The following is a 16,600-nucleotide window of genomic DNA, read 5'->3' on the forward strand; positions in this document are numbered from 1 at the left end:
TAGCTCCTCCCAGCAGCCACGTTATTCCGCGAAACTGAACGACACCAGGTCCACGATCCAAAACCCCAACCACCTCTCTCCTCTCCTCTCCCATCGTTGCACCCTCAGCCAACCAACCCAGTTTCTATCCCCACCCTCATTCCCCCCCTCCCCATCAGAAACCCCATCACCATCAGTCCCAACCATCAATCACTCCCCCAATCACTCCCCCCATCACTCTCCCCACTAAACCCCCCATCACTCCCCCCCTCCTCATCCGTATCAACACCCATCAGCCCCCGCCACACCCCCTCCCCAAGCGAGCCCAGCTCCTGCTCCACCAGCACCACCGCCAGCGACACCTCGGCCGCCGCAACCCCGCGCCACCGGCCCCAACCGCCGCCAGCACCAACGCCAACGCCAACACCAACACCACCTTCTTTCCCGTCTGAGACGGAAGAGACGGAAGAGGCTTCGTCGTAGGCGGAGTCGTCGCTGTAGTAGGTGAGGGCGTCGCTTTGGTAGCTGGTGGTGGTGTTGGTAGAGGTGGTGGGGAAGTGGGGCGGGGAAGGGGGTGAGAGGGTGATAGATGGTGGTGTGGGTGAGGTTGGGGGGTTGAGGGTGTCGAACAAGATGAGGAGGGTGGGGGTGGGAGCGGTGGGAAGGGGAGAGGATGAAGCGGGGGGGAGGGAGGAGGGAATAGGTTGAAAATGGTTGGGGATGGTGATGGTTGCTGCAGGACTTGGTGACGGGTCGTCTCGGTTGGGACCCCCCGCGGGAAGGTGGAGGGGATGAACGGTCCATGGGAGAGCGGCGGGTGGGATGCTCGCGCTAGTGGACTGTGTTGAAAACCCGTCGTGGATATCCCGGGAAGTTGGTGATGAGTCTCCGGAGAGGGTGAGCTCGCCAAGGGTTGTGATGTTCTCCATGAGGAGTGGCGACAAGGGCGCTCCCATAATAGGTGAGCGCACGGCGGGGCGGGTAGAGAAGGGAGAGTCGGCGTCCTCAAAATAGATGTCGCTGCTCTCCCATTCGTCATTGCTTTCCTCCAGAAGCTCGTCGTCGGCATCGTAGGAGTCGATGTAAGGGCAGGACAGGCAACCATGGCCTTCTATCCCATCGTGGTGGTTACACTCAGCGGCGTTGTTGCTGAAGTAAATCGCAGTGTTGACAGGGAATCCCAGGAAAGACAGGGTATTGTGGAATAGGCGTGTGGCGTGCTGGTCGATGGGGGTGACCTGGTTGTCCATATCGACCGTGTTGTGGACCGCGATGGGGTTGTCGACCTGATTTGTGTCCTCGTTACTAGGCAAATCACCGGTGAGTTGATTAAGTTGCGGCACACTCGGGGATGTCGACGCCGGACGAGAAAAGATTTAAGACGACGACAAGGGAAGGAAGATATGGTAAAGACTGGCGCGGATAAGTAAATGCTTGAGTACCCAATGCGGAGGAGCTGGTAAATAAGGGTGGGTTTACTGGGTTTGTTCAAAGAACCTTAGAACAAGAGACACTTCTAAGTTGGTTGTTCTGAAAGAGGGAGGAAAATGATATTTATATACTCATCCTTGATGAACACCTAGCTCGCACAATAAGCTATGCTCCCATTCAAGCCTCACAAGCTTGAAGTTGATTGCAATTCTTTGCCTATTGTGTAAACATTGTGAAGTAGGTATGCACACTCGCACACTGTGCTTCATTCCACATTAGACACCATCCCACTTACACAATGCCGCCCCCACCCTGAACAATAGCGGCACAATAGCCCCCTTTCATCTCATCAATGCTCCAGCGCATCCTCAAACAACCGCCTCAGCTGATCCCTCTCCTGCTCCAACTCCTTCGCCAGCCCCGGGGCCAGCATCAGCACGCGCGCCTGCGGTATCGTGCCCTCGACCAGCTCCTCAATATGCTCGCGGCGGAACCCCAGTTGCTTTAACCCGGCAGGCTGGTCACCCAAATCAGCCAGGAACTTGGTCAGCGCGTCGGCCAGCACCTCGCCCGCGCTCTCCTTCTTGACGTTGCTAACATCCACGCCAAAGGCCTCGGCGGCGGCGAGATGGCGCTCCGGGTTCGAGGGGCCGGTGAAGCGGAACACGGCCGGCGCCGACACCGCCACCGACACGCCGTGCGGGATGATGGGCGCGTCGACCTCGTACCCGGCGTGCCGGTACCCCGGGTTCTGGCCCGAGATGGGGTATGACATGCCTGGGGGAGGGAAACAAGGAGGGTTAGCAGCCAGGTCCCTCTCTCATCTAAACCATTAAAGTAGGACAGGCTTCACTCACCATGGCACAGATGCACGCCCGCATTCCCGAATCCAACCCCCGCGAGCGTGCTCGCCAGCAGCATCTCGCTCTGGGCCTCCATATCGTCAGGGTCCCGGACAGAGCGCGGCAGGTACTTGACGGTCTGGCGCAGGGCATTCAGCGAGAAGATATCACTGATCGGGTTGGCGCCCTGGTAAGCCGGGCGGAGGATGGGGTTGGTCGGGCGCGGGGTGCGCTCCTGGAAGGGGATGGCGGTCCACGACTCGAGCGAGTGGCAGAGCACGTCGAGCCCCGAGGCGGCCTTGACGGCGGCGGGCATGGTGCGGGTGTTGAGCGGGTCGCAGATGCCGAGCGTCGGCTTGAGGTTGCGGTGCGCCACGCCCGTCTTGGCCCGCCGCGACGCCAGGTCGAAGATGGCCGTCCCCGTCGTCTCGCTGCCCGTTCCGGCTGTCGTGGGCACCGCGATGAGCGGCTTCAGCTTGCGGTCGACCGGCCGCCCCTTGCCGAGTGGCGCGTTGACGAAGTCCATGAAGTCGGCATCCGGGTAGCAGGTGTAGAGGTTCATTAGCTTGGCCGTGTCCATGACGGAGCCGCCGCCGACGGCGAGGAAGGCGTCAGGCGCGTACGGCTTGGCCCATTCGATGGCCTCCTTGACACTACCAGAGCAAGCCTGTCAGACTCCAACCCATCTCACCTAGCAAACACCAAACACCTCACGAAAGAGAACCGAAAAGAGAAGAGAGAAAAACGCACGAATAATCCTTCGGCTCCACCACCACCTTCGCATACACCCGGTACTCAATCCCCTCCGCATCGAGCGCCTCCCGCACCTGGCGCATCGCCTCCAGCCGATCTACAGTCGGATCCGTCACCACGGCCACCCGCTTAGCGCCCATGTTGGCCAGATCCATACCAACCTCACGAGTCACCCCCGGCCCAAACCGGATCGACGACGCCGCCATCTCGAAGGCGTATTCCTTCTGCTGGGCCGGGTCGCGCGGCGTGGCATACCCGCGGCTGCTGCTGCTGCCGCTCCCTCGGTTGGTGTGGTGGAGGGCAGAGGTGCGGTCGGCGAAGCGGGAGACGGTGGTTAACGCTGAGGGCGCGGTGGCGGCGTGGTGGTGGTGGTTGGGGTTGGAGTGGCAGGGGCAGGATGGCGGGTGGCTGAATTGTACTGTGCGGAGGAGGTTGACTGCTCGGGCGGCCCGCTGCGTGGTGGTGATGTGAGTTGAGATGGGCCCGGGAGGTGAGTGAGTGAGAAGGGGATGAGGCGGGGGGCTTACGTTGGGCAGGACGCGGATGGTTGCTGCTCCCATGTTGACCGCTGTAGTTGGAAGAGGGGGTGATTGATAAGTTCAGGGATGGGTTTACTTGTTAGTTTCAGTGTGTGAAATGTAGGTTTTTGTTTTGACTTCGATGAGATGAGAACCCAAAGTGTGGAAAAGTATGTCTAAGAGGAAAGTAGGTTCACGGCGGTCCTGCATACAAACAAATGCAGGGCAAGCACACACGGCAAACCCTCCGAGGTATCGACTGCCTTCCCCCGGACCGAGCCCCAGTTACCCCACACTCCGGTTAAGCAACTCCCGCGCGGGCTGAGGCGGGTTGCGCCGGATTTAGCATTCTCTCGACACCTCTCATAGGCTGTTGCTTGCCCCGGATCCTCGGGGATTGGGGCGGTGGCATCCCCGGCCCACAGCGGAGCTTCCCCCGCACAACACCAGACGACCGACGCTCCGACATTGGTGATCGGTGGGAATGGCAACCAGCTTGTCACTCAACGCTCCAGTCACTGGATAATAATATCTCATTGGATCAACTGATCATGCCGCCAAGGTATGTACGAGCCAAAGTCACCTCGACCAAGAAAGTATATGCAACACAAAAACAACAGAAAACCCAACCGCTCGCTTGTGCAAATCAAATCTAGTACACCTCCAACACATAGCGCGAATCCTCCTTCAACCTCTCGATCTCCTTGCGGGGATCAACCTTCCTCGCACCCTCCTTCGCCTCGACCGCAATCGCCTCCTCCAGCACCGCCGTAACATCCGGCACGGGCCACGTCGGCCCGCACAAGTAAAACGACCCCTCATCCTTGATATACGCCTGCACAATATCGGCAATAGTCTGGCGCATGCGGTCCTGAATATAAATCTTCTGGGGCTGGTCGCGCGAGAAGGCGGCGCCCAGCAGGGTGATGACGCCCGCGTCCATGTAGGCCTCCCACTCCTCGCCGTACAGGTACTCCTCGCGCTGGTGCCGGCTGCCCAGGTACAGCAAGATCGCGCCGATCTCCTTGCCCTGCGCCTTCTGCATGGCCCGGTACTGCACAAAGGCCCGGAACGGCGCCAGGCCCGTGCCCAGCCCGGCCATGATCAGCGGCGCCGTGTCGGCCGTGGGGAGTTTCATGACGGAGGGCTTGACGGAGACTGTTACGGCTGTGCCCGGCTTGAGTCCCGACAGATAGCGTGTGGCTTGTCCGTAGCGCGTGCGGCCCTTGGTGTCGACCCAGTCGACGACGACGATCATGAGCGCGACCGAGGTCGGCGTGACGGCCTGCGCCGACGCGATGCTGTACTCCCTGCGCTTGAGCGGGGCGACGATGCGGACGAGGTCGGCAAAGGCCGGGTGCGCCGACCGGAACGTCTCGAGCACGTCGACGTAGCTGACCGTCTCGACCTCGGACAGCTTCTTGAAGTCGTGGGCGCCGTCCTTGCCGCCCAGGAACTCGAGCTTCTTCCTCTCGGCCTCGTCCGTCGCGAACTCGGCGAGCGCCTCGAAGAAGCGCTTCGGCGGCTTGCCCAGGATGTCCAGGTTCTGCACCAGCGACTGGTACACGGTGCGCGTCTCGGCCACCGCCGCGTCCTCGCGCGACGGCACCTGCACGAGGTCGTCGGCGTTGAGGCCGTAGAAGTTGATAAAGTCCACCACCTGCTTCGGGTCGTTGTCGGCGTGGATGCCGAGCGCCTCGCCGATGTTGTACGTGAGCCCGGAGGTGCCGAGATCGAACTCGATGTGGAAGATGTTGCGGTCGTAGGCATCCGGCGTGAGCCGGCGGTTCTCCTGGACGTGGACCGTGAACGTCTTCACCGTGAGGTCGGGGCGGAGGTCGATCTGGGTGCCGTACGCCTCCTTGAAGACGAGGCCCTTGGCAGCCTCTTGCCAGCTATCGAGCTTGAGCGCCGGCTCCTGCTCGTTCTTGTCGAAAGGCACGAAGCTGGTGGGCGTGAGCGCCTTGAGGGGCACGGCTGGGGCTTCGGTCGCCTCAGCCCAGGTAGCCGGGACCTCGATCGTCTTGAGCGCTTGCGGGAGGGCATCGGCAAACTCGGCTAGCGTCACTTCGCCTTGGGCGACTTCACCCAACTTGGCGAGCTCGGGCACCGTAATCTCGGGCCGTGCGACGTGCAAGAAGGCAAGCTGGGCCAAGAGTCCGGCGTCCTTTTCCAGAGCGGGCGAGAAAGAAGAGTCGAGCACAAAAAGCTCGAGGCCCTTTTCTTGAATCTGCTTCCTTGCCGCAGTAGGGATCCGCTTCTCCAGGTCATCCTCCTTGAAGTTGGGCAACCGGACGATGAGCTTGCTGCCAGCCTTGGAACCCTTCACCACGTCGAGGTCCTTGAGCAGCTTCTCCTCGCCGACGAAAACAACATCGGCCTCCTCGATGGCAAAAGGTGCCTCGATGGACTTCTCAGAGCTCCGGATGTCGGTGCGCACAGCGCCGCCCTGAATGAGGTTGTCGTACGTCTCGTGGACGTAGACGTTGTTGGGAGCCTCGCGCGCGAGCAGCTTACCGAGAGACTTGGGCGCAGCGACAGCCGACGAGTTGTCTACGTCCCAGAAGGTGTACTGACGAGCCTGTTCCAGCGCTTGCAGGGCGAGGGTGATCTCGTTCTGGCTGTCCTTGGCAGTGAGCTGGTGGATGATGGAGGCAACCGAGCTGGGGGTGTGGACCGTCGACGCGGCATACTTGACGTCGACAACCACCGGCTCGTGCGACCGGTCGGCGAACGAGACGGCAGTCAGGACGTCCGAGTACAGCGCAGATTGTACAGACGCGTCGTCCACGGCCACGGCGTCACGGACCTGGCCGAGCACGGCGATCTGGCGCACCGACTCGGGGAGGGCCTCGAGGAATGCCTCCTCGATGAACGGCCGGTAGATGCGGACGTTGATAGCACCGACCTTCTTGCCCTCGGCGGCGAGCGTGTTCACCACCTGCTTGGCGAGCTGGGCCTCGACGCTGCCGAAGACCACGAGAACCAGCTCCGGCGCCTCATGGCCGTGGTACTCGAACGGGGCATACGCGGTTCCGAGCTCGCTGTTGAACGAGCGCAGGAGCTCGACTACCTTGCCGGCGGTGTCCAGCCTCTTGTTCAGAGCGCCGGCTGCCTGCGCAATCTTCTTGTAGATGTCGGCAATGCTGGTCTCGCTCAGCGCATCCACCACCCTCAGCGTCTCCCTGGCCGTGCGAAGGCCGTCGTAGACGTGGAGCGTGGGCAGCAACGAAGCCAGGGCAGTCGCGAGAAGCGACATGTGCTGAACTTCGTAGGCAGAGGCGCTGGAGACGAGACCCAGGCCCAGGTCCTCGGCAGTCTGGAGAGCGCTCTCGTAGTCGGGGACCAGGCCATCGTGGGCCGAGTAGTCGGCGGCAGCGATGTGGGCAACAAAGGGGCTGGCCACGCCATACAACAACGAGAGCTGGTCGAGGGCGGAGCGCAGGTGACGAAGGCTCAGCGAGGGGGCCAGAAGGGTCTGGGGGATGTGGCGCTTGCTGAGGTCAAAGTCCTTGGAGAAGATGTAGCCCAGCGCAAAGGTTCCGGCACCGGCCCGGGTTTGGAGCGGCACGACAGTTGTTGTCTCGCCATGGATGTTCTTCTCGTCGGCATTCGACCACTCCTTCACGGCATTGTCGAGGTTAAAGGTCTCGGGAGAGAAGGAGAAGATCTTGTCGGAGAGCTTATAAGCCGTCTGCTGGACGAGCAGCTGACCGGTGGCATATGTCGGCCCGGAGATGGAGCTAAGGGGGATCTGCTGGTTCGGGGAGGTCTTTTCGAGGCCGGCGAGAGGGATATTCGCTTCTGGGACGGGCGCAATGCCTCCCGTGTTCACCTCGTGCTTCAATTGCATGGTGGGCAGGTTGATATCGTCTTCAATGGCAGTGGCGGAGTGGCTCTTGAACGCTTCTTCAAGAGCAGGGGCTTGGCCGTTCGCAAAGTAACGAGGCAAGAGGCTCGAGAAGGGCCCGGGAACTGCCTCGAAGCGCTTGCGAACCGCAGAAACGGAGAGAAACGACTGCGCCAGCGAGAAATGCTGGGGAAAATGGTGGAATTGGAAGCTCTTGAAGAGAGTTCTGCAGAAACAAAAAAAGGAAAATCACTGAACGAGATGTTCATCCTACCTTTTTGTCAGCCCGCTCGGCCCACGGCAACCCGCGCGGCGTCTCCATAAGTGCCGCAAACATGACTACGCAGTATGGCAAATTCTGGACCGAGCCATCAAAATGCTGTGGCTTCGTCTCGAAGTCGCGTTGATGGAGGACGATGGCGTGATTGACGCTAGCCGTATTTGGTGGTTTTGTGGGGGTCGCTGATTTCAACACTGAGGTTTTTGTAAGCCGTCCCACGTGGGATGGCACGTGTTTGACCTCCGATTCCGGTGCCGTGGCCACCGAGCCGCCGAGAGCCACCGAGCCCCGACGCCGAGCCACCCTCGAGCCGACTTCAACTCGACGAGACATGTCCGAGCGAGGTTGGTTCGTGGAAGAACATGGGGGCAGAGTGGTCATACAGATGAAGTGAAATGCCTCCGATCCCTTAATTGACAGGAACCAAAGACCAAAGTGTTGAAAAGAATCAAGCACCGATCAAAAACAGAGAACAAGAGAATCCGACAGGCTAGGCAGGGTACAACTTCCCAACGGCCGGGTGGTCCTGCCCGTCAGGGCTCTTCATTCGTCCTGTGCCTGGTTCCTGAAACCATGCACCAGGAAACAAGATACGGCCAAGTTAGCCTTTTGCAGTCGGTCGCACAAAATGTTACCACCCCATGCCCGCGACAACACTGGGGGTTATGGGGGAGTTAAGAAAGCAAACTCGAAAGTGAGTGAGAGATGCATTGGCTGAGGTGAGGTTGCGGAGGCATCCATGCTCCGCAAAACGATTTTAGCGCCCGGAGAGAGGAGCCCCTTCTTGGCACGGCAAAAGGGTCCACTCCTCCGAATGTGGGGAATCATTTTCAGAATCCCTAATTGCTGGCCGCACAATGGTCTCAAGAGAATATGAATGTGGTGGCACAGGGTGGTGGAAGTCCGCGATACATCAGTAATTTTATCCGATACCCGCATAAAAGCTCTAAATATCGTAATAGTCCCAACCATATCTTCCGCTCGACCCTTCCCTCGTCAGTCAAGCATCAGCAAGCCGTGGCGATCTCGGTGCCAAGCCGGCGAAGTGGAAACGTCGTCCGGAGCGGCGGCCGGGGACCAAACCGGCCCGATTTTCAGCAGAATCGGGTGGAAGCGGACAGAGTCCGGCGTGTCCGGCTCCGAACCTGTCTCGAGCCACCCCACAGCCGCCGTCCATTCGCGAGGCTGCACCGCTCATCAGATGCGTCATGGGGTGTCATGGGGCCCAGATTGCAAAAGTCGGGCGCCGATGCGGGAGGCGATCCCGAACCGGCTGCGGCTTTTGTGCGCCGCGGGCTGGCCAATGATCTGGTCTCGCCACCCTCGCAATCGCCAGACTGATGATGCATTCCTCCTTGGCATCAAGCTTGCGAAGAACCACCTCCAAGGCACCCGTAAGTATTAGGCATAATATTAATTTTTTCGCCATCGTGTGACTTCAATCCGGCTTGTGAGGTTCGGTTCGAAGGCCGGACTATGTACTTCCAGGTACCCACTGTTGGGACAAAGAAGATGCAGCACCGCAAAAGTCTCTCTGTCGATGCTCGGATGCGGGCAGCGGGAGGACTTGACTGCCGGATCTCCCAGATCCCAAGTCCGAGATCGATGGGAACCTGGGGAAACCAGAAACTGAGATGGAAGGAACAGTCCAACTTTTACCGGGCCGGCAACCACGCCAAACTTGGAAAGCGGATCCCAAACCATCACGGAGTCCAGACAACCGCAGCCATCTTGGCACTGAAACCTGCGTCAATTGTGCGTGAAAACTGCTGAATAATTTTGGGAACAAAAAACTATCGCCTTCGATGGCGTTTGACGACAACTATTGTATTGCAACTATATCAGCCCTGTCAATCAAAAAGTCAGTCGCCTCCTGTTCGCACCTGTCATACCCTGTTTGCCATCAGATCGCCATTAATTCCTTTTATTTATTATTGCTTCCATTCCTGTTCTTTGCATCCCAAACCTTCTTACACTCAGTACCGTCTTGTTCCCGTACAGTACCTGCAATCTCTCATTGACTGATTGCCCCAGTACCCCATTTCCCCACGAGCAAACAGCAAACGGCGCCCAGATCGGCGCTTTCAGCCTATATCCCGGCGCTGGCTACCCCAGACATCCGCATTTCCTAGAAAGGAAACCTTTAATCTACGCCCGCGGTGCCACGTCCGACTGACATCGCCAATCACTCAGGTCGCACACACACTGCTGCTGCTTTCGGCACTAGCCAGCCGAAGTGACGCCGGCACATACCCTCTGACCCGGCGCTGCTTGCTCGGACTCTGCAGGGCTCAGGCCGCCCGGGTTGGGCAGCCGCACGTGCATATCACATCATGGCACCCTCTATCCGCCGGCCGGTGGCAACCGGACAGCCTGAGACTGTCTCAACCTCGTTCCTGCTGGCCAATCTTCACTGTCCCACCTGTGTGTCGACCATAAAAAGCGCGCTCCACGAGTCCTGTGGGGAGCTCATCAAGTGGATTTCACCTAATATAGTCACTTCCGTGGTGACAGTTGAGCACGCCCCGGACGCATCTCCCCGCCAGATGCGCAACGCCCTCGAGGAAAACGGCTTCGAAGTATGCGGCATCACAACCTCGTCCGACGCCGTATCTGACCTGGACTTGGAACTTGGTGACGATCAGCAGCACGGCGAGAGCAGTAACAGCAACATGGAGCGCTCAGCGTCAGGATTCAGTCGGTGGTTCAAGCCCTCCGGGCCACAGACCTCGCGGTCTCAAAAGACACTGGCCCATCTCGCAAATTGCGAGCAGTGCCGAGGCACCATGGGTGCCGAAACGGACGAGAAGGGCGTGTTGGAGACCGTGTCCCACCATGCCAACCTGGCCCTGGGCTCACCCACTGGCTCAAGCCCGCACACCAGCGCCGCCAAATCTTTCATTGCCATTGAGAGCGATATGGACTCCTTGGCTCAACCGCTCTGGCGGGCCACGCTGGCCGTCGGAGGCATGACATGCTCCGCCTGTGCCAATATGATCACCGAAGGACTGAAGAAGAATGACTGGGTCACAAACGTCGTCGTCAACCTCCTCGGCAACAGCGCGACCGTGGACGTAAGGGAAAAGGAGAAGGCCGACGAGCTAGTCCAAGCCATAGAGGACCTCGGGTACGAAGCGACCCTGGACTCGGTAACTGACCTCAACCAGGAGAAGCGGAAGGGCCCAGACCACTCAGACACGTGGCGGGTAACCGTTGCCATTGGCGGTATGACGTGCGCCTCCTGCTCAAACGGTATCACGAGGGAAATGAAGAAAAGGGATTGGGTCGAGGACATAACCGTCAACCTACTCACCAACAGTGCCTCGGTCGACATCCAAGGCCGTGACAATGCCGACAAGCTGGTGGAAGCGATCGAAGACCTGGGCTACGACGCCGCCCTTGACGCCGTCGTCAGCCTAGCCCAAGAAGCCGCCGAGGACCACGAACGAACGGTCGAGATCCGCATCGACGGCCTTTACTGCGAGCACTGCCCGGACCGCGTAACCAAAAGCCTTGCCGGCTTTCGGCGCCAGATCGAAGTCATCACCCCACCAACCCGCCAGCGCCCCATCATGAAACTCACATACACCCCGGACGCGCCGTCCTTCACCATCCGCCGCATCCTCAGCGCCGTCGAGGCGAGCGACCCGGGCTTCACCGCCACCATCTACCATCCACCAACCCTCGAAGAGCGCTCCAAGCAGATCCAGCGCAAACACCGATTCCAGATCCTCTACCGTGTCATCTTCACCGGCGCCGTCTGCATCCCCTCCTTCATCATCGGCATCGTGTATATGTCGCTGATCCCCTCCGACGACCATACCAAGCACTTCATGATGGAGCCTTGGACATCGGGCATCGGCCGCGCACAAATAGCCCTCTTCATCATGGCGACGCCCGTCTACTTTTTCGCCGCCGATCTGTTCCACCGCCGCGCCATCAAGGAGATCCGCACCCTCTGGCGGCGTGGCAGCAGGGTGCCCATTTTGCAGCGGTTTTATCGGTTCGGAAGCATGAACACGCTCATGTCGTTGGGCACGACCATCGCCTACATCAGCTCGGTGAGCCAGATGATTGCCGCCGCTGTGTACCAGCCGGAGGAGGTCAACGACTCGAATTTTTATTTTGACTCGGTCGTGTTCTTGACCTTTTTCTTATTGTTGGGTCGGTTGATCGAGAGTTATAGCAAGTCGAAGACGGGCGATGCGGTGGAGATGCTAGCGAAGCTGAGGCCGACGACGGCGATTCTAGTGGAGGGGTACGGGACCGAGAAGGAGGCGGATGTCGTCGTCAAGGCGGATTTGCTCGACTTTGGGGATGTTGTGCGCGTTACGCACGGCGCTTCGCCCCCCTCCGACGGCACGATCGTGAGGGGCGAGAGCAACTTTGACGAGTCCAGTCTGACGGGCGAGTCGCGGTTGGTGAAGAAGGTGCCGGGTGATGAGGTTTTCTCGGGGACGGTCAACAAGAACGCCTCGCTCCTGGTGCGCATCACCGGCGTGGCGGGAACGTCGTTGTTGGACCAGATCGTCCACGTCGTCCGCGAGGGTCAGACGAAGCGGGCCCCGATCGAACAGGTTGCGGATATGTTGACGTCGTACTTCGTCCCTGTTGTCACCTTCATCGCCGTCCTCACCTGGATCACCTGGCTCTCCCTCGGCCTCAGTGGCCGCATCCCGGCCCATTACCTGGATGTCACATCGGGCGGCTGGGTTGCATTTTCGCTGCAGTTCGCCATATCGGTCTTCGTCGTGGCCTGCCCCTGTGGTCTCGCTCTTGCGGCTCCGACAGCCATCTTCGTCGGTAGCGGCCTCGCGGCGAAGCATGGTATCCTGGCCAAGGGCGGCGGCGAGGCGTTCGAGAAGGCCAGCAGGATCGATTGCGTCGTCTTCGACAAGACCGGGACCTTGACCATGGGTGGCGAACCGAGCATCACCGACTCCGAGATCTACCGGGAAGATGCTTCCCAAAGGGACGCCGTCCTCGCGACCCTCAAAGCGGTCGAGGAGAACAGCAGCCACCCCATCGCCAAGGCCATCGTCTCCTTTTGCGCTACCCACACCACCTCCAGAGCCACCATTGACAACCTTCAAGAAGTTCCCGGTAAAGGGATGAAGGCGACATACCATAGCTCCGCCACGCCCGAATCCTCCTTCGAGCTCGCCGTCGGCAACGAGTCCTTCATGTCCGACTTCTCCGTCTTGATCCCGGCTGAAACAACAGCCACACTCCAGCGCTGGAAATCCGAAGCCAAGTCGGTCGCCCTGGCAGCCACCCGACCCCTCGACGGCGAGAAATGGACCCTCGCCGCCGCACTCTCCATCTCAGACCCCATCCGCCCCGAGGCTCCGCGTATTATCCGCGCCCTCCAATCCCGGGGCACCCGCGTCTGGATGCTATCAGGCGACAACCCCACCACGGCGGTAGCCGTCGCTCAGCAGCTGGGCATTCCCGACGACCAAGTCATCGCCGGCGTGCTACCGACGGGCAAGGCGGAGAAGATCAAGTATCTGCAGTCGACGCTCCGGGCGCGGGTGGGCGACAAGGACGAGTCTAGCAGCAAGCGCGCGATGGTGGCCATGGTCGGCGACGGCATCAACGATTCGCCGGCGCTGGCCACGGCCGACGTCGGCGTGGCGATCGGGTCCGGCGCCGACGTGGCCATCAGCAGCGCCGATTTCGTGCTGGTCAAGAGCGACCTGCGCTCGGTCGTGGATCTGCTGGACCTGTCCAAGGTGGTGTTCACGCGCATCAAGTTCAACTTTGGCTGGGCCGTCGTGTACAACTGCATCGCGCTGCCCGTGGCCGCGGGCATCTTCTACCCCATCATGAGCAACGGGCAGCATGTGAGGCTGGACCCCGTGTGGGCGAGCCTGGCGATGGCGCTGAGCAGTATAAGCGTGGTGCTGAGCTCGCTGGCGCTGAGGGTGCGGATGAACGGGATCGGGTACCGGGAGAGGCGGATCGAGTGAGCGAGTGATGCGAGTGAGCGAGTTGATTTGCGTGCGTTAGTTTTCTTGGGCTTCTTGGTCGTGCTTGTGCTGTGGCCTATGGGAGGGAGCGGTTGGGTCGGACAGGCAGCATGCATGTCTTGGTTTGCATGCCACATAAAGATAGTTAGATACCCTTAGTTTTTATTCAATGTCTTATGTCTTGTATTACTTTGTCTTTCCTTGAGATGTCCATGAACTAGCTGACTCGCTGTTGCTGTAAAGAAATAGCTTAGTTACAGGTCTTAACCTGGAACTCGGGAAAGGAGGTCGTCTTGGTCCGAGACTCGAAATGAGATGGAAGTCCACACTGTGCGGGCACTGTGATTTGCATGCCAGGATCAGAGCTTCAGCTGCCGCAAGCTCAGATCCGACTGGGCCTGGTTCCGAAATGTTCATCAGTCAACATGAGCAAACAACGGAAGGAACCGATTTCCATCCACTTCATCTAACTTCCAGGCCTGAATATTGGCCAATATGTGTTAGCTAACATACTTGTCCGATTTTGTGGTTACAAAGAGCAGGCCGTTTCTTTCTCCTCGCTCTCAATCGAAAGTTACGACACCAAACAGTGGGGGTTCGTCACTACGGCGACCACACCAGCCGCGCCCAACTTCAGCCGCCGCACAGCCGTGGAACACAGTACGGAGCAGAGCAATCACATTTCGGCACATAGCAAAAAAATGAATTCCAACGTTAAGCGCAAGTTCAATGCGCTCCTCCAGGGCATTGGCAACCGCCCACCAGCTGAATACGGCACCGATCGCGACAGCATAGCCGATCCCGCATCATCACCCGCTTCGCAGCGCTCATCGCCGCACCTCCCGAGGACAATGGCCAGCGACAGCAGCGTCGATCTGCAAAAGAAGCGCCGCGTCGGCGGACCGACTACGACCCCCTCAAAATATACCACATTACAAACGACCCCGATGCGATCCTCGCCCGCGAGCATACGCAGCGTCGCCCCGACCACGACCTCCGTCTCGAACGTCACACTACGCAAATGGACACCCGGTGCCGGCAGCCCGGCGCCCGACGCAAGGGAGGGGCTCCCCCCCGCGCCCAAATATTGCCCGGGCGACCGCGACCAGCTGCTCCGGCGGCTCGGCACCTTCCAGGAGCTGACGGACTGGACGCCCAAACCGGACCGCGTCAGCGAGGTGGAGTGGGCGAAGCGCGGCTGGGCGTGCCAGGGCAAGGAGCGGGTTAGGTGCACGCTGTGCGGCCGCGAGCTGGTGGTCAAGGTGAACCGCAAGGAGGTCGACGGGAAGGAGGTCGCGGTGCTGATCGCGTCCGAGGTGGCCGAGTCGGTCGTGGACGCGTACGCCGAGCTGATTGTCGAGTCGCATGCCGAGGACTGTCTGTGGAGGAAGAGGGGATGCGATGGTAAGTTTTTCTTCTGCCCGCCGCCCACCGCCCGCCGATCGTCACGTTTTACCCAGTCCATAACTAACAACCCCGCAGATTCCCTCCTCCGCCTGCCCCTCCCGAACCCAAAACTCGCCCTCCAAGGCCTCCGCCAGCGCTACGACGAGCTCTGCGAACGCTCCGCCTTCCTCCCCTACGAATCCAACCTCCGCCTCCCGCCCACCCTCGACCTCGACACCATCATCACCCACCTCCCCGCCAACTTCTTCACCTCCCCACCCCCACCCCCCAACAAAGCCAACCCCACCATCACCACCACCGCCGCCACAGACGAACCAAAACCCAACCGCCCCGCACTCGCCCTCGCCCTCCTCGGCTGGCAATCCCTGACCCACCCCCAGCTCGGCACCGCCGTGCCCAACAGCGCCTCCTGCCACACCTGCCTGCGCCGCCTGGGCCTGTGGATGTTCAAGCCGCGCGAGATCGACCCGGCCTCGGGCGCCGTGCTGGTGCCCGCGCCGATGGACCACCTCGATCCCCTGCGGGAGCACCGGTTCTTTTGTCCGTGGAAGAATCCCGAGGCGCAGCGGAACCCGGGTGCCGCTGTGAGGTCTGGCGGGGGTGGGAAGGGTGAGGAGGGGGTGCTGCCGGCGGCGTGGGAGGTGCTGGTTGTGGGGTTGAGGAATGAGGCGTTTATTCGGGAGAGGGTGGCTGGTGGTGGTGAGCTTGGTGGGATTGGTGGGGGCAGTCGCAAGAAGAAGGCCAGGGGCGGCGTGGTGCCGGGCCATGGCCGGAGTAAGAGTAGCGTTCCTGCTCCCGGGTCGGGCGCTGCTGCTGCTGCGGGGCCGGGGGGTACGGGTGGGGAGGCGGTGCCCAAGACGCCTGAGCGGCCGATGACGGTGGGTGGGGGGCCGCGGGGATTGGGTGGGGGTGGGGATGAGGATGGGGAGGAAGAGGGGGAGGGGGATGACGAGGAGGCGAGGGATAGGAAGGATCGGGATATGATGTCAAGGTTGAGGAGGGTCAAGAGTCTGTTTAATACCAAGGCGGGCGGGAAGTTGAGGAAGCTGGGGTCGAGCAGGCCGGGGACGTCGCATTCGAGTGTGGGCGGTGGGGAGTAGGGCTGGATGGTTTGGGAGGTTGTGTTATGGGAGGGTAGCGGAATGGTACGGGGAGTAATGGGCGGGCGACAGGGTGCGGCATTTGTATTGTTTTCGGATGTTGAAGCGTGTAAAAAGGCAATGAGGTTACTGTGTTGTTGGGCTTGAGCCAACTCCACGAAACCATGTACAAGTTGTATCGCAACCTTCTCTACGCCCTGTGAAAAGATCAACCTCGGCCAGGCTAGCATGTGACTCTGTAGCCTTGTTTTCTTGAACGTGTCGATTTTCAACAATGGGGTTAGTTCTTAGAGCTTATTATGATACTTCTTGGCTTTAACCGGGGTTTCGTTGTAGGACTTGAGAATCGGACTAATAAGAGTAAGTAAAACTCGAGCAAGTGAACAGGCCCCCTCAAAATAGGTGCAAAAAGATCAACAACAAAGTTCCGTGAATTGCTCGGTGTTGCACGTCGCGTTTGGAGAAGAA

The 16,600-nt window shown here is 60.0% G+C and overlaps 4 protein-coding genes across 4 annotated transcripts; 2 read left to right on the forward strand and 2 right to left on the reverse strand.

Annotated features, from left to right (window-relative positions):
- Nucleotides 1-185: 185 nt before the first annotated feature.
- On the reverse strand, nt 186-1,229 carry B0H64DRAFT_441535 (uncharacterized protein; the record flags this gene model as incomplete). Its single annotated transcript, XM_062806578.1, has 1 exon — nt 186-1,229. The coding sequence occupies one exon, from the start codon at nt 1,227-1,229 to the stop codon at nt 186-188; it is 1,044 nt and encodes a 347-aa protein (XP_062658624.1).
- A 530-nt stretch (nt 1,230-1,759) lies between these two features.
- B0H64DRAFT_416926 (sulfite reductase [NADPH] flavoprotein component-like protein) lies at nt 1,760-7,986 on the reverse strand (the record flags this gene model as incomplete). The annotated part of the gene is made up of 5 exons (XM_062805204.1): nt 1,760-2,187; nt 2,268-2,905; nt 3,003-3,457; nt 4,185-7,277; nt 7,648-7,986. The coding sequence occupies 5 exons, from the start codon at nt 7,984-7,986 to the stop codon at nt 1,760-1,762; spliced, it is 4,953 nt and encodes a 1,650-aa protein (XP_062658625.1).
- Nucleotides 7,987-9,706: 1,720 nt separating this feature from the next.
- On the forward strand, nt 9,707-13,814 carry B0H64DRAFT_138421 (E1-E2 ATPase-domain-containing protein). The gene has a single exon (XM_062798243.1). The coding sequence runs from the start codon at nt 9,987-9,989 to the stop codon at nt 13,623-13,625; it is 3,639 nt and encodes a 1,212-aa protein (XP_062658626.1). The 5' UTR covers nt 9,707-9,986; the 3' UTR covers nt 13,626-13,814.
- Nucleotides 13,815-14,019: 205 nt separating this feature from the next.
- Nucleotides 14,020-16,582, forward strand: B0H64DRAFT_358460 (C3HC zinc finger-like-domain-containing protein). The gene is made up of 3 exons (XM_062801650.1): nt 14,020-15,029; nt 15,108-15,718; nt 15,773-16,582. The coding sequence occupies exons 1-3, from the start codon at nt 14,327-14,329 to the stop codon at nt 16,130-16,132; spliced, it is 1,674 nt and encodes a 557-aa protein (XP_062658627.1). The 5' UTR covers nt 14,020-14,326; the 3' UTR covers nt 16,133-16,582.
- The last annotated feature ends 18 nt before the right edge of the window (nt 16,583-16,600 follow it).

Source organism: Chaetomium fimeti (genome assembly GCF_033439085.1).
Source record: "Chaetomium fimeti strain CBS 168.71 chromosome Unknown B0H64scaffold_4, whole genome shotgun sequence".
In the NCBI taxonomy this organism is placed as follows: Eukaryota; Fungi; Ascomycota; class Sordariomycetes; order Sordariales; family Chaetomiaceae; genus Chaetomium; species Chaetomium fimeti.

What these genes read in the sequence shown, in the direction of transcription:
- B0H64DRAFT_138421 (XM_062798243.1), top strand. Translation starts at nt 9,987, where the DNA reads ATGGCACCCTCTATCCGCCGGCCGGTGGCAACCGGACAGCCTGAGACT.
- B0H64DRAFT_358460 (XM_062801650.1), top strand. Translation starts at nt 14,327, where the DNA reads ATGAATTCCAACGTTAAGCGCAAGTTCAATGCGCTCCTCCAGGGCATT. An exon ending in GAGGAAGAGGGGATGCGATG is followed by an intron (nt 15,030 to 15,107) that starts GTAAGTTTTTCT and finishes ACAACCCCGCAG; the next exon opens with ATTCCCTCCTCCGCCTGCCC. An exon ending in AGGCGTTTATTCGGGAGAGG is followed by an intron (nt 15,719 to 15,772) that starts GTGGCTGGTGGT and finishes CGCAAGAAGAAG; the next exon opens with GCCAGGGGCGGCGTGGTGCC.